A 16,168-nucleotide genomic window follows, 5' to 3' on the forward strand; every position below is an offset into this window, starting at 1 on the left:
AGATCAGTAAAATATTGTTTTATTGTCATATTCAAAGATATTGTAACATTTCACAAATTTAGAAAGTTTTTTAAAAAGTAAACTTTTTGCTTCATATATTTATATCATCGAGTAAATAATTAAACATTTAGTTTTTGTTTAATTTTTAAAATAAACTATATAGTTTAAAATTTGTTTTCATTAGTTTAAAGTAGTAAATATTAACCATTGTTAGATAATATGATTTATTTTATTTTAAATAATATTTATTATTTTAAAAGTTAACATCGACAAATATTTAAATAATTAACATATGGAGGTATAGTATTACAACATTAAATTATATCTATTTAATTTATACTATTTATAAATCTAATGAATCATCTATTATATAAATCCAATTATTCATAGCCCAAAAAAAAATTTTGGTAGGCCCAAAATTTAAACGATAAGATTAGAGATTAAATGTAACATGACTTTTTAGGAATATGTCAATTATGTCTATTTTAAAAAAACAATCACGCATGAATCAAAGTTGTGACTTCTGTTTTAATATATAAGATATAAGTATATTTTAATTTTAAATATATTATAAATTTTACTTTTTATATAATATTTTATACCAAAATTTATGTTATTTAAAATGAGTATAATTGTATATCTATGAAAATAAAGCAGGATTACCTAGTAATTTATAAATTTGATGGAACAACTCGCAAAATCCTATTATATTTATATATGGTTTTCATAAAATTATTCTATTATTTTAGTTATTTATCTGTATTTATAAATAATAAATATTAAAATTAAAACTTATTAAAAAGCGAGACACACTATTAATCCTAATTAAGTTAGTTATTTCAAAAATGAATTAGTATGTAATATTTGTAAGAGGTATATCTTGAAAATATAAAGATATAGGAATTATGATTTATTAAATTTGTTATAATCATTGAGATTTTATATAAAATCACAGATATTTTCAATGAAAGAGTAGTCAGTAAAATTAAATATAGGATTTCAGTTAAATAGTTGTTAGAATCATCAAGATTTTAACGCAGAATGCAATTTAGAATATCTTAATAAATAATGCAATTGTGATAATGGTTCATTTCAAAATTCTCGTATAAACTAAAGAAATATAGTTTGGTAAACTGAGGGTTCTAGTATGATTTTTCTAATCCATACGCGCAATGCATAAAACTACAATAATCCATACGTGGTTAGCATAGGTTTTTGGTTTAAACTTAGTATAATCTTAATAAAATTATATTGTACATATCTAAATATGAATCTAGCTATAAATGCTTAATTTTAACAATATGGTTATGATAATGCAATTATAATCTTGTTTTCTTAAGTCATATAAAAATGTTCGTATATGGAGCATCGGTAGGAAGTAAATATTCGGTGCAGTTAAAGTAGGAAGTAAATATTCGGTGTAGTTAAAGTAGGAAGTGGAAAATCGTTTAATTGTGATATATGAAATATTTTATGATAATTAGTAGGAATTGGTTTTATCGTTAGGATAACATAAATATACATCTAATAAATTGTCTATAGACGGTCCAACTTTAAAAAATTACACATGAAAAAAGTTGTGACTTTTATTTTAATATATAAGATTTAAAATGATAGTTATGTCTTAGAAGATTAAAAATAAAAAACAACCTAAAACCGAACTGATATCCATATTAAACAGATTAATGTCTTTTTATTAAAAAATAATGAAACTAATAATCACATTCTGCGCAAGGCCCGGGTTATTAGCTATGTAAATAAAATATTTACACATGATCTGGATTATTGGATACGGATGATTTTTTTAATACAGGATAGTCGATACTTTGTTAGGGAACATTAAAAATTTAGACAAATGATACGCACGAGCTCTTAATGAAATATGCCTAGTGGTAGATGATAAATACCTATGATATTAATTATTTACAACAAGAAACTTATAATGACAATAATATTTATAAAAATAGATGACATATATTAACCAAAAAAACTAAAACACTAATTATAATAACCTCCTAAAAACCTAGAATCACAAACACTATACCCAAAGCCACACAACTTACATGCATAAAATTTTGTAAATCTACAGGTACTATATTTGTATATTTCACGAATCAACAAATCGGCGAATATATATGTAAAAACCTTTGTGTTTTATGTTATTAATGGAAAGCGAGGAGGTTCTCCGTCTCAAAACTCAAGCCAGCACATTCCATGGGAAGATCAGAGACCATACCAACATCCAATGATGACCCCATACATGTCTTGTCATGATCTAAACTCGCGATGTCTGATGACAACAATATCTTCTCATAGTTCTTATCATGATGATCAGCAGCGATGTTGACACTGTTGTTTTTGTCGGCATAAAGCAAATTAAGTAAGGACTCGTGATCAGGACCATGGCTCGACGATGATGACATCGACCCAATCATCATCTGCTCCCAACCACATGCTATGGATTGATGTTGACAATGGTGATGGTAGGTATTGTCTATGATCCTTGAAGGCTGCTTCATTAGCTGCTCCCACTGATCATGATGATGTGGAGGGTCGATGGTGGTGGAACGAGGGGATGATAGTAAGGGTTGCAATTGATTGTTGTAATTAGGAGCGTAATTAAGATCCGGAGCGTCATTGACCTCAAACCTTTGCGTCTTATGATCATCATTTTTATAGTTACTGTCTTGTAATGACAAGTCTCTGCCTTTGTTGAATACTCTGCACAAGACCCAGTCTTCCTGTGTCCACACACAGCAGAAAACGAGAGGACATTGTTTTGAAACATTTCTTTTCATTGTTTAGAAACAAATGCATGGGATGTTTAGTTGTTTACGTTACGCGCAGTCTCGTGCATGCAAATAACCAAACACGCATTAAAGCGACTTTTGTCTCTTTCTTACATTTTTTTGTTTTATCTGCACAAGTTCGTCACTCTTTCTACATACTACCATCTTATCATGCGTACCATGCCATGCAAAACCCACGCATACACAAGACTCCCAGAAAAATTAAACAACGAGAAATATCTACAAATACATAATCTCATATCGAAACTCAGAAGAGAGCGAAACAAATATCTAAAATAAATCTGAATTAAATTATTTTTGTAAAGTTATATTAATCAGAAGTTTGAGTCGAATGCATTTTCAATACACTATAGGCACGGTTCTGTTAGTTATCATCTAACAACATCAAATGAATAAAAACTTCCTAGATGAATAATTGAATAAACCAAAAAGCCTGAGGTAATTTTATTAAAGAGGTATATTCAATGTAAAGTTTGAGGTAATTTAATTTTAATAAAGTTTTAGATGATTTCAATGAATTGCAGAGTTTTGCACTCTAGCATATCATTTAAAACTATGAGATTTGAGTTCTAATTTTTTTTAACTAAGAAACTCCACCTAAATACTCAAAAATCACTTAAAACTTTAAAATTTTACAACTTAAAAATATTTTCAATAACAATAGATTTCAGAGTACTTTATAAAATATTAAGTTCAATAACAGAAAATTTTAAATAAAATTTTAAAATTCATGTTTGAATGACAGTGGAGTTGTCATTTTAATACAAATCACCTAAAAAATTTAATTGAATAAACCTTTCTTAATGTTTCAAAAAGGCATAAATTACATATATAGTATATAATATAATAAGCCGACTCATTTATTTTATTTATGACCACATGTTTTATATCATATGACCGGATTTTATAAATTAGTCTAAACTAATGCTTTAATTTATCGTACATAATATTATATTGTGAATTATCATCATTCTGACAACTTTGTGATTTATATAAAAAAATAAAGGATTAAATAATATTTTCTAGGGGGTTAAAATATCATATTTTCCACTCAAATAAAAAAATAAAAAGGAATATCTCCTTTTTCAAATTAGTTTTGGCATGAAAACCAATACGCTGGTACAATTAATCTGGTATCTATATCTATGCATGGGGCATCCACGAATAGACACATGTCGTGAGTTTAGTTACGTTACATGTTATGCTTAATAAGACGTAATTATTGTGAAATGATCATTACTAATAATGGTTTGTAGTATGAAAGAGAGAAGAAATAGTATTGTTGGGGAATAATCAAGTACCTTAGGTGGCATGTTTGGACATTCAAGACGGAACTCGTGCATGATCCATGTAGTTTTGATCCCATTTGGTGCTCTATTTCTGTAGAAGACCAGTGTTTTTCTCATCCCTACCAATTGGCTTGTTCGTGGATCCATCACCGTCCGATCTTTCCCTGTTGCTTTCCAATATCCACTTACCGTCGCTCTGTTTGTACGATAGCCAGTTGCATATTTTCTATCGCGAAAACTGAAGAAGTACCATTCTTTTGCATTCAGCTTTGCCACATCTTAAATTTTGCACAACATACAAGATTTTATTAATCATTAGTAAATACTTTTTTTTTTCATTAGTAAGTACTTACGAAGGGGCTGTTGAGATATATATCACAGTATAAAAGTTCGACAACTTTGTAAGAAAATAAAATCGTAGTCTGAATATATATTAGGGCCCCTATATATGTTGTTTATTTTATTTTATTAACAAACTGCTCAAATGAATCTATTTATATCATTTATAAATTGACAAAAGCTGAAAGATTATTTCAGTTAATAAGAAACTTTTAAAAATATTATTGAGCATTTTGAATCTTTTTTTTTGTATTATAAAAGTCGTGATTAGAAAATCATATCTACAACAGGTAAAAGTAATGATATGTTGTCAACACTTCCAAAATAACCGACAATTCTTAAAAACATAGAGAAAAATATTCAAACTTAGGTATCTTGGTAGTGAATATTTTTACTCATTGGATCATGGTAAATTATTTGTTTGAAAATTGGAGTTACAGTCTCTCGATTTATAAACAGTGATGTGTCAAAGGTTTGTGTGATGATATAATTAAGACTTGTGATGTGGACAAGACGGAGGATGTGAGACATTGAATTCAGTTTTGGAAATATAATTATGATTTTGACTTCAACGAAGGAAATTATTGATCTCTCAAACATTCCTCCCATCAGTTTCGGATTAATTTAATCCTCATAGAAGATGATCAAGAAGATGCCTGACTACTTCAAAAGATTTCTTTATTTTGCCTTAATTGAGAAGAAGATTAATCAACAACCATATCCTAAACAGTATATATATTAGTAGTTTTTTTTTTTTGAAAAAAGCTTCAGTATATATATTAGTTATTTAATTATAACTATATCGCACATATTCGACTAATTACATCAAGATCGTGCTGGTCATGAAAGTAATAAAGGTTTCTTGAGTCTCAAAGGTTGCTTGTGATATGGGGCAAAAAGGTCTACGTGTTTACACACAAAGCCTAAATTTTGTTTATTCATATATTGCATTTTAATTATGTTCTCTAATGCAACAAATTAACTAACTGTGAATTTTATATTCTACAAGTTATCTTCTTTTAACAAAGTCCCTCAAAGTCAAAACTACGAAGACAACCAAAATTTTACAAGTTAAGAAATAAAAAAGATGACAACAGAATTCTCGGTCCCCTTTTGAAAAAAGCTTTTTTAAATTTCTCAAGGTATCAAAAGAGAACCCACAAACAAATGAAAATCACCATAAGCATACAAACGCGAACACACCATTTATATAATTATTTATTCAAAATTATAATCTGATTTACTAGAGCTTTATAACGACAGATGTGGTTTTGTGTACCTCGCTGAGCCTCCAGATTTTTCTTTTTAATTTTCTAATTATTCTAAGAAATTTTTAAAGAAAAAACTACCATGTGTGTCAACTAATTATAACACGCCGGATTATGTTTAAGTTATTATTAATGCTATTATGACCATTATTTATTTTTCTATTTTGGTAAAATATTATGACCATTATTAATTGATCAATCTACAAATCCGGAATTTTTTTTCTTGAATATAACAAATCCGTAATTTATGAGAACATATCATCCGTTTATGTGTGTTTTTATTAAACATGTACAATAGGATCTCATTAATACACTAAAGTAAACATCATGAATTGTATAAGACAAATGATGCCAAGAATAAAATCTGATTTTAAGAATCTGTTTTCTCCTTTATATTCAGTTAATTAATTTCAAGAATCTTTTTTCTGTAATGAAAAGCTTCAAGAATCTTCACAAAGCCAGGAGTAAAAAGAGCATATACACATGCATATGATATGTAAACAAATAAACTCATAACACATAATTAGCAATCACAAGTACATAAATATAGTTAAATTCAGGAATATTAAATCAGTATATTACCAGGAAGCTGCCATGGCTCACAAATATGCAAGTCAATCTCCACAAGATCAGTAGCACCCTTCAAGGCTTCATCAACGTCACCGTCCTCAACATCACCGTGGTCAGATTTGGCCCTAATCTTGTTGTAAAGATAATGACAAACTAACTCTTCATCGCTTGGATGAAACCGAAACCCCGGTGGTAATTTGGACCCAATATCTTTCAAACCCATTATGTGAATAAATAAGTAGCTTAATATGTATATTTAAATGCGAAAACAAACTAACTGGGAGAATAACACCAAAAGTAAGCAGATGTTCAAAGAAAAGCTTAATAGAGGAGGAAGGGGGAGAGGGAAAGGGAGGGGGTGCCTAGATACATATATAGGTTTAATTATGTATATATTTATAGATAGGGGGAATTAGCATATATGATATATGGAAATAGAATAATATACAACATGCATGTAGCTATGAAAGATGACAACTTAGAGTTTCTTACAATATTGTAAGATTATTGGGTCCATGCTTGTGTAATATGTGCAGTTAGTTATGGTGGGAAGTTTCAAGAAAAACCAAAGTTACAAGATATCTTAGTTGTGAGCTCATGGGACACTATTAGCCAATATTCTTTTTTGGTTTCATTGTTATCCATTTAAAGAAACAAACCAAACTTTTCCCTTATTTCTTGTTCTGATAACCGTTTTCATTTAGTAAATATTTACTTTTATATAATTATTCAGTAAAATCTTTATGTCTATATACCAATTGTTAGATTGAGGAAGTCCCCTTGGTATAATAGTTTGACTAAATATTCATTAATGTTTCTACACCATGTAATATGGCTTTTGAATTCCAGAAAAGATAAAATTATGCGAATTAATGGAGAAAAAACTTAAAAGAGAGATTTGCAGCATGGAGCAAGAAATTCCGTCAAACGTGGATTCTATAGAACAACTCAGGTAATGCAGTCAGGCGTGAATTTTCGTAAAACAAGTAAAATTGTCAGCTGTAGAATCATTTGTAATATTTTTCATAGTTCATAATAACATAATTTAATTATTGGCGTTAAGCAAATAAAGCAATCACTAGATTAGTCTGTTTGGGGGCAACTGACCCCAACTCTTAAACAACACTGATTATGAACACCGAAGAGTGGCAGAGCCACATTACGTAAGATGGGAGGGGGGGGGGAGTGCCCCCAATACTTTTTTCAAAATTCTATGTAAAACATAGAATAATTTCAGTTATCCCCCGTTTTTATAACAATTTATCTTTAGAACTTTAAATAATTTTAATTTTGCCTCCTACAAAATATTTCTCCGCATCCGCCCCTAACACTGAACAGATGGGGTATATGTTTATTGTAAATGAAAATATTCTTGGCCAGAGATTTGGGGGAAAATATTATGCTTTAGGTGGTCATTATAATCCTCTAACCATACGGACCTAGTTTTTGTCAAACATTTTTTTTTCTCCTGATTTGATATCAAATTCAAACGAAATGGGGTTGGCCAACCGTGATGTAATTAAGGTTGTAAACTGCCATTCAAGAGTATACATATATAACTCTTTGTAAGAGAAAAAATAGTTATGGAATTTAAGTAAAAGAGAATCTTACATTACTTCTTTTTTTGGTAATCAATCTTACATTACTTTATAATATGCTTGATTATTATTCTTATTTTTGTATGGTTTTCTTTTCAACTCCGTGGATGGTTGATTCAATACAGAAATTGTTTTTACATTGTTAGATTAGACTATACAGATTGATTATTTTGATTAATTAGTTAACATTTTTATGCGCAATTAATCTACACCTAAAAGGCTAATATAATACTGTGGCATATATATGTGACGAGAGGCCGATTAATTTAAAACGTTACAGACAATATGCTTCCAATATGTAAGTATGTATACGACGTACCAAATATCATTCAACAAAAATTACTAGGTCAACTATAAATAATATGCCTGACTATAATACATACATCAATACAATAAAGTAGTTCGTATAATACTCATCCTGATAGCCACTGTCCAAATAGCTCGCTCAGATTCTGATACGATACCAAAAAATCCGTATAATAGTTTTTCAGGATTCACTAATATATATAGATTGTCTTACGGTTTGTTGGTGTTTTAGTCTGCTTTTACCCTCTTCTATTTCGCATAGGTTCGTTCCTTAATAGGGCGAAAGACTTTCAGTTCTCATACCCGAAAGTTATAAGAATTTGCTACTGATTAAGAAATTTGGCTACAAATTCAAGACACAAATTTAACTAAATAAAATGAAGCAATAATTTGTGGCCGACTGTTCCAAGTAATTCATACTCCCTAGTAGATCTTTTTTTATTCATATTGGAATTTTGGAAGAGTGTATTAGTCTACCAACCTGCGCACATTGCTAGACTTAAAAAAAACACATTTCTAGACTGGACCGATGCTACTGCCATGCATACTTACTTATGTTGATTAGCTTCACCTTTCACATAATTTTAGTGCGAGGGAGAGGGATGATCTCGTCTTGCACGACGTATAACCAGGAATTGATTTTGGATCTAGATATATTTTTGAGGCGAAACTACATAGATTAAAAAAGTTTATATACTTTTAAATGTCTTATTTGTTATATTATAAATAATATACATAATTAGGTCTACCCTAGAAAATATGATTTTAAAGCATACTCCCTCTGTTTCACAATACATGATGTTTTGGCTTAATGCACAAAGATTAAGAAATCTATTTTCTTTCAAAAAAGTAACTTAAAAATATAATTTAAAACCTATCCAACTAATTACATAAATGACTGCAATATCTGATTGGTTGCACAGTTTTCAGTAAAATTAAAAATAATATAAAAATATCATCTATTTTGAAACAAAAACAATCTTCTAAAACATCATCTATTCTGAAACGGATGGAGTAATAACGGATATGTATATATAAATTTAATATATAACTTCGAAAGATGGAAACAATTGATGGCCTGATGGGAGTAAGGGGTCCATTAATAATGAACATGAAACCGAATACACAGTTAACTTCGAATCAAACTCATTTGCTGATGTTTCGGAAAAATCTTGGATTTATCTCGGACACTCCCGCAATAATTGAGGTGGTGACAAAACTCAGTTTTGTCGTTATGTTTCCTATGTTTCTCGTAATTATTGGGAAGCTATGTATACATAAATACACACACTGACACACCTAAAGACGGCACCACCATTTCTCTCGGGTCGATCATATTTATTGTAACAGGGCAAAAGACAAAAGACAGTTTAAACTTTTTAAAGGACGGTTTAAACTTTTTCCTTTTTTTTGCTTAAAAGTTTAAACTTATTATTGGGTAAAAAATAAACCACATATAAGAAGAAGTATCCCCTCTTGACTTATAAGATTGATGTTTAGGATTTACACCTAATAAAGAAAAATTGCACTCCATGCACTAGACTTTTACCCTAATTAACTAAATACCCTAAATCTCACACTGTGATATCTTTCTCCATAGACACAAACTAGTCACATCATAAATATTTTTTTAATTTCTTCATTTTTCTAGGGTTTTAAACCAATTCACCCCCTAATAAAGAGAAATACATACTTTGATATATTAGTTTTATTTGCTTTCCAATAAAATTTTACAATTCATATTTTTAGATTTTAGTTATGTTTTAGTTTTAAAATAAAATGTATTAATTAAAATTAGAACATCACTCTTGTATACAATGAAAAAACCTAAAATATCAAGTCATCAGTAATTTGTATATCGAGGGAGTAAAAAAATATTGAATAAATAAAAAATGAATGGGACAGCTCTATTAACTTTATTTTCAGGTGATTTATTATTGGCTTTATAAATATCAACTGACATTAATATCATATCTAATGAATATCAATCATACTAATATATGGATACATATATATATATATGATACTAGAATATTGGCCTATCTGTGAGGTTTGTATATATTCCTGCAGATGGAGAAACCTATTAATGAGCTGGAAATTTGATAATTTGTTCATGGTGGATATATCCTATATCACTATCTATAAAATAGCTGTATATATATAGAACTTGTGGCAAAGAAAATATTTTTTGGGAGATTAAAAACATTCTGATACTATAAGAAACAAAGCTAATCTTAATTAGAGGGTAATAATTTAGTGTATCATATCAATTTATATTTTAAAATGAAAACCCTTAATTAGAGGGACCCGAATGTGGCGGAGAAATCGGTGAGTCATCTCTTAGGTTACACGTCCTTCCAAGACTTGTACTATAAGAAACAAAGTTAATCGGCCAATGTTTTCATACGAAATTTCCATATAATAATCACTAAAACAGCCGCCTAGACAGGAGAATAAAATAAAATGCATTGGTACAGTTAATTGTTACTGAAAAGGATTCGGTTTAACATCTGCTTAGAGTAAAATATTCTTGGAAAATTGTTTTTTTTAAGCAAAAAAAAAATGATAAGTATGGCTCATTAGATTAATGTCATATATTTTATGTCCCATTAAGTTAAATATTTTTAAAATGACAATAATACTTTTGATTTCAATTATAAATTTGATATTATAATTAACAAAACAATTGTTAAATATTAAAATATAATAAATAATTAAAATAATTAAAACAAAAATATTAAAAATCCTCAAATAAGAAAACTCTATCTCCACGATTTTTTTTATTCTTACTTTTCTGAAAAATTGATTTTTTCATATATAAAAACTAAATATTTTCAAATATTTTCTTCTCATATTTCGCGTGTAGTAATAAAAGTAATCAGAATGCCTACTCTATATAATTCAGAAAAATCTTTTAGAAACAAAAAAAAATATTAGCGAAAGTTTAAGAAAAGTCCTCAAATAAGTTTCAACGAAAAAATATTGCAGTTGAAAATTAAATTATAAACCAGGCGGTGCTATCAGTATATTGACCTTAGTGCATGGTTAATCGGAAACATAGATTGATACCACTATACATATCCTTAATTAGACATTGCACATTCTCATCGAACCGTAATGTCACGTAATTGTTCTTGATCTAGTTTAAGAATCTCAATTACAAAAAAATAGTTGCCTGATTTTTGTTTTCTCCTCCGATGGAATAGTTACCTAACATTAGGGCAGACCAAAATATTAAATTTTCTCTTTAATAATTCCTTCCGTTCAACATCGGATTATCATATCATGTTTTCTTGTAGAATTGACGTTATGATATAATATAAGACTACTTAGCTAAACAATAAAAATCATAATTATCACTCAGTGAAAAAGAAGTTTACCGAGTTCTTGATCATAAAATATTGCAATAGCTGTGAAGCTAGTAGACTCACGTTTTTGGCTTTTGGATGGCAGGTCGGTTTAATTTTCTACGTATTTGCAAGATGTATTGACTGGCTACAAATTATTTGAAATTACTTTACTTACTTTTTCATATTTTATTTTTGATTGGCACGTTTATTGAAAATCTTTCATAGTATCTGGCTTATCATGAACGTTAAATACACTAACTTACATACTTCTGATTATGTACTCGATATCTTTCAGAATAATAATACTAGTGTAATGTAGCTATATAGTCAATTAGTCATGTCGATGTTCTATTTTTAGCATAAATCCCCATATTTTTGAAAAATTGCACTGAGACTTCGCCAAAAAATTAAAATCAAATCATTAATTCATATATAGGCCTAGTGCATAGCAACATAACAACATATATTTTACCAGAAAAACATAACAACATATAATATTTATTATTTAGTAGAAAACTATACATACATTATATGGATGCTCACAAATATGTGAAATATATACAACACGTAAATACATATATGATTAAATTAAAACGATGGAAATAATAATCGAGGAAAGATAGGCTGATACCAAGTAAGGAAGTTTATATGCGTTTTGGTTGGAGAAAGAGTGACGGATTTAACATTCTTTGTCGTGACCTAATTATTCGTCTTGGTATTCCTTAGCAGCCTTCTACTTCATATATATTATATATTGTCAAAACCCCATAGTATTAATTATTGTTTGAGTTTTTGGATTTTCTCCATTAATTAATCGCAACTTACAAAATATATTGCTAAAGCTTGTCCTGCTTTCTTTCTTTCTACTTTTAAAATGCGACATAATCGTTTACATAAGAAAAACATAATGTATCATTAAATATTATCGACATATGTATGTTATGATTCTGAATAAATTAGTTGTGTTATTGAGTACGTTATATGATTTGTATTGAATTGATTATATTGATTCTGAGATCCAATGAGTTACATCTAAGTTCTAACTAGTAGGCAAATCATTGTGCCAACTTATGTAATTTAGTTTAAAAAGTTGAATGAACAAGACACGGTTATGCCATAAACGCTGGGTAAGAAAAAAAAGCAAACCACATAATATTCATTAAAGTACATATAAATTATCGCATAAGAAAGAATATGGTAGCAATTAATTAGCATGTATACTAACCTTGATCACTCATTTTTAAACGCAAAATAAGAATCCACAGTAGATATATGCTTCTAACTAAATGCACATGGCGTGCTGTTACTATTTCTGCAGACCAAATCCTAATATCATTATGATTCATTTGATATTGAATTGTTGATACTGATTCTTGTTAGACTTTTAATGTATTCGGTTCTATGTATATTCTCTTTGTAGCATCTAAAAATAATCGGTTTGATTTCATCATTATATTTGCTGTTATGCCTTTAATTTTTAATTAAATTATTTTCCAAAAAATATATTAGTGAAGTATGTATGAGTTGTATCATGTATATCAGATGAGATCATTTATGAGATTACTGCAAGATAAGCTATTGATTCACACCCATTCATTCATGACATATATGATCATATTCTCAAACATATAAACAGTGTAGACAATTTTTTTTTGCGGTACGATATCTCTGCATTTATGAGATATGACACAAAAGATACATGCACTCGAATTTAAGACTATGCAAAATATCTGTAAATTTCAATTCAACTCACTATCTATTTTGATTTGAATTAAAAAAAATTGAATATCTATTACTTTACAAAACATATCATATATATTAACAGACAATATCCGTAAAAATGAATTAAATCACAGATAATAATATTTAAGGAAAGATATATGATTAGATTCGCAATATGAATATATATTATATAACTTTTATATTTTATATAAGGTTTATAATATATTTCTTTATTAAATTTATTATTTTAGTGACTAAACTTTTTACAAGGTAATTGATTTTTTTTTTGTAATAGGAAATTAATATTTTTAAATTTTTATTTATTTATATGAATCGAATTTAATATCCGATTTAAATAGAAAAATTTAGTGAATAATCAGATAACTGCAGAAGATATCAAATAATAATTATTTAGACAAAACATATCAAATAATATATATCTCTTAAATCTTAATTTTCAATTCATGCCACTTCTAGTAGAATCCGCACCCACGAAAATAATACAAATATATTATCAAACACGTGAACGTCTTTCTGCGTTTCAAGACACAAGCAATCCCTATATATTAATAGAGAAACATTTAAAAAACCTCATGCTGAATGCTGAGTTGTCACGTAATTAGAATGCTAATTTTGCGTACGTGGCGGCTTAAGAATCAATTAAAAATTTTGTTGGTCCAAAATTAAATTCATAGAGAATATTATGTTATATAATATGTTCATTATGGACCATTCATTTATCAAATTAAAATTATTATATAGTATTTCCTTAAATAAAACCTACGAAATCACCTAATATGATTAAGATATATATGACAATTAATGACTTTAGATAATAAAGATTTGTACAATAATCTGTATACTTTCTATCATTTTTGTTTAATTATTTATTATTAAAACAAATTACACAATTACATTAATCATATAATACAAATTTATATATTTTTTTGTATATGATGTATTTTGAATTTTTCAAAACGAGTATAAATTACTAGAACTATTAAAAGTCTCACATAAACTTTAATGATCAAGGTTTAAATTATTTTCTATAATAAGATACAACTAGGATAAGACCTTTGTCTTGCGCAAATTGAGTTTATTTGTATATATTATCGATAATGTAATTTTATATTTGATCATTTTATTTATACATATATAATATTTTTTGTTGTTATTATATAATTTCTTTCTGATGGATTGAATCAATTTTTTATTAAAAATAGTGGAAAAAAACTATAACTAATATATCATGGATCGATCGGATTTGATATTAAACAAATTATGACACAAAAACTTTATTTTTTTCATCGAATACATTCTTGAAAAAAGTGAACGGTATTGTTTCCATAGTTGAATTATTTTGACATTTATGTTCCATATGGTTTGAAAGGTTTCAGATCAACCATCAAACTGATACATATCATTTTAATGCTTTTAGTCGTATATTTAATGAAAACTTACATTTTTGTAATTTAAAGTCGTTTTTATAAAATTCAAAATATAACAATAAGAGAAAATCTAACATATATAAAATATAAGGTTTCCTCATTTTTGTATTTTAAAGTCGTTTTAACAAAATTTAAAATATAACATATAAGGTTTCCTCATTTTTGTAGTTTAAAGTCATTTTAAAAAATTCAAAATATAACATATAAGAAAAAATATAATTTTTTTATTATATGGTTAATGTGATTGTTTATTTTTTTTTAATAATATAAAATTAAACAAAAATGAAGAAGGATGCAAAAATTGTTATCAAATCTTTATTATTCATAATCATTAACTGTAATATATATGTTAATTATATTAGGTAATTCTGTAGCTTTTATTTAAGGAAAAAATACATACTTCTTATATTTTAGGTTAATATAATGTTCTCGAGTAATTAGATTTGGACCAACATTTTTTTCAATTGATTTTTAAGCTGCCACGTAAGCTAAATTGACATCTTAATTAAGTGATCTAAGTAGAGCCACTTTTTAATTTGTACAAACTTAAGGTTACAACTTTTTAAATGATTCTCAATTAATATATAGGGGATTATTATAAAATCATATGAATAAATATTTTATTTTAATAGGTGTTTATGTTATATATATATATATATATATATATATCGTTTAAATTAAACTATACATAATATGAAAATACGTGCTTATATTTTCATATATGCATTGAACATATATTGAAAAATTAATATTTTAATTTTGAAATCTTCATTGTTTTTCGTAAAATGATTATAAATTATTGAAACCACTAAACATTTCACATTAAAAGCAAATCGTTGGTGTAAAATTTTGTTACATAAATATGAAAATAATCATAAAATCATATGAGTAAAAACCTCATTTAATAAATACTCATATTAAAAGTATACTATATATCTATGTTAATATCATTTGAATTTAATTATATATCATATATGATAGATAAGATTGATTGTTTAGATTTATTTACCCTAAAATGATTGCAAATAAACAAGAGTGGTCGTTTGCAAATAATTATTTTATTTAATATATAATTATTATTTTATTATTTTATATTATGCAGAAAAACATAAAATGAGTAATAAATATAAAATATTTATTCTGCATAAGGTGTGTGGATCTTAACTTAAGTATGTATCTCTTTAATAATTTTAAACCTCAAACATTTTCTAAATCTCAGACCAAAACAAAATAACGAAATGAGAATAAACTCAAAAATTAATATTTATATCGAGCAATAACCAAAATGAAAAAAAAACAAGACAAATATAAAAAAAATATTGAAGATATACAAGATTGACACGTGAACGTAAACTTTTCATAACCATAATTAACTTTTAAATTTGCTAAATCATGATATAAATCCGAGCTGGCATAGTTTTATTGTAACCAAATAATAGACCTGAGATTCTTCGGCCTAAACGTTAGG

The 16,168-nt window shown here is 27.3% G+C and overlaps 1 protein-coding gene across 1 annotated transcript; it reads right to left on the minus strand.

Annotated features, from left to right (window-relative positions):
• Positions 1–2,040: 2,040 nt before the first annotated feature.
• On the minus strand, positions 2,041–6,499 carry LOC106386092 (protein CUP-SHAPED COTYLEDON 3-like). The gene is given in 3 exon segments (NM_001316093.1): positions 2,041–2,741; positions 4,112–4,377; positions 6,289–6,499. Coding segments are annotated over 3 exon segments (1,056 nt in total). The 3' UTR covers positions 2,041–2,162.
• Positions 6,500–16,168: the final 9,669 nt, after the last annotated feature.

This window comes from Brassica napus, chromosome A3 (assembly GCF_020379485.1).
Source record: "Brassica napus cultivar Da-Ae chromosome A3, Da-Ae, whole genome shotgun sequence".
Lineage (NCBI taxonomy): Eukaryota > Viridiplantae > Streptophyta > Magnoliopsida > Brassicales > Brassicaceae > Brassica > Brassica napus.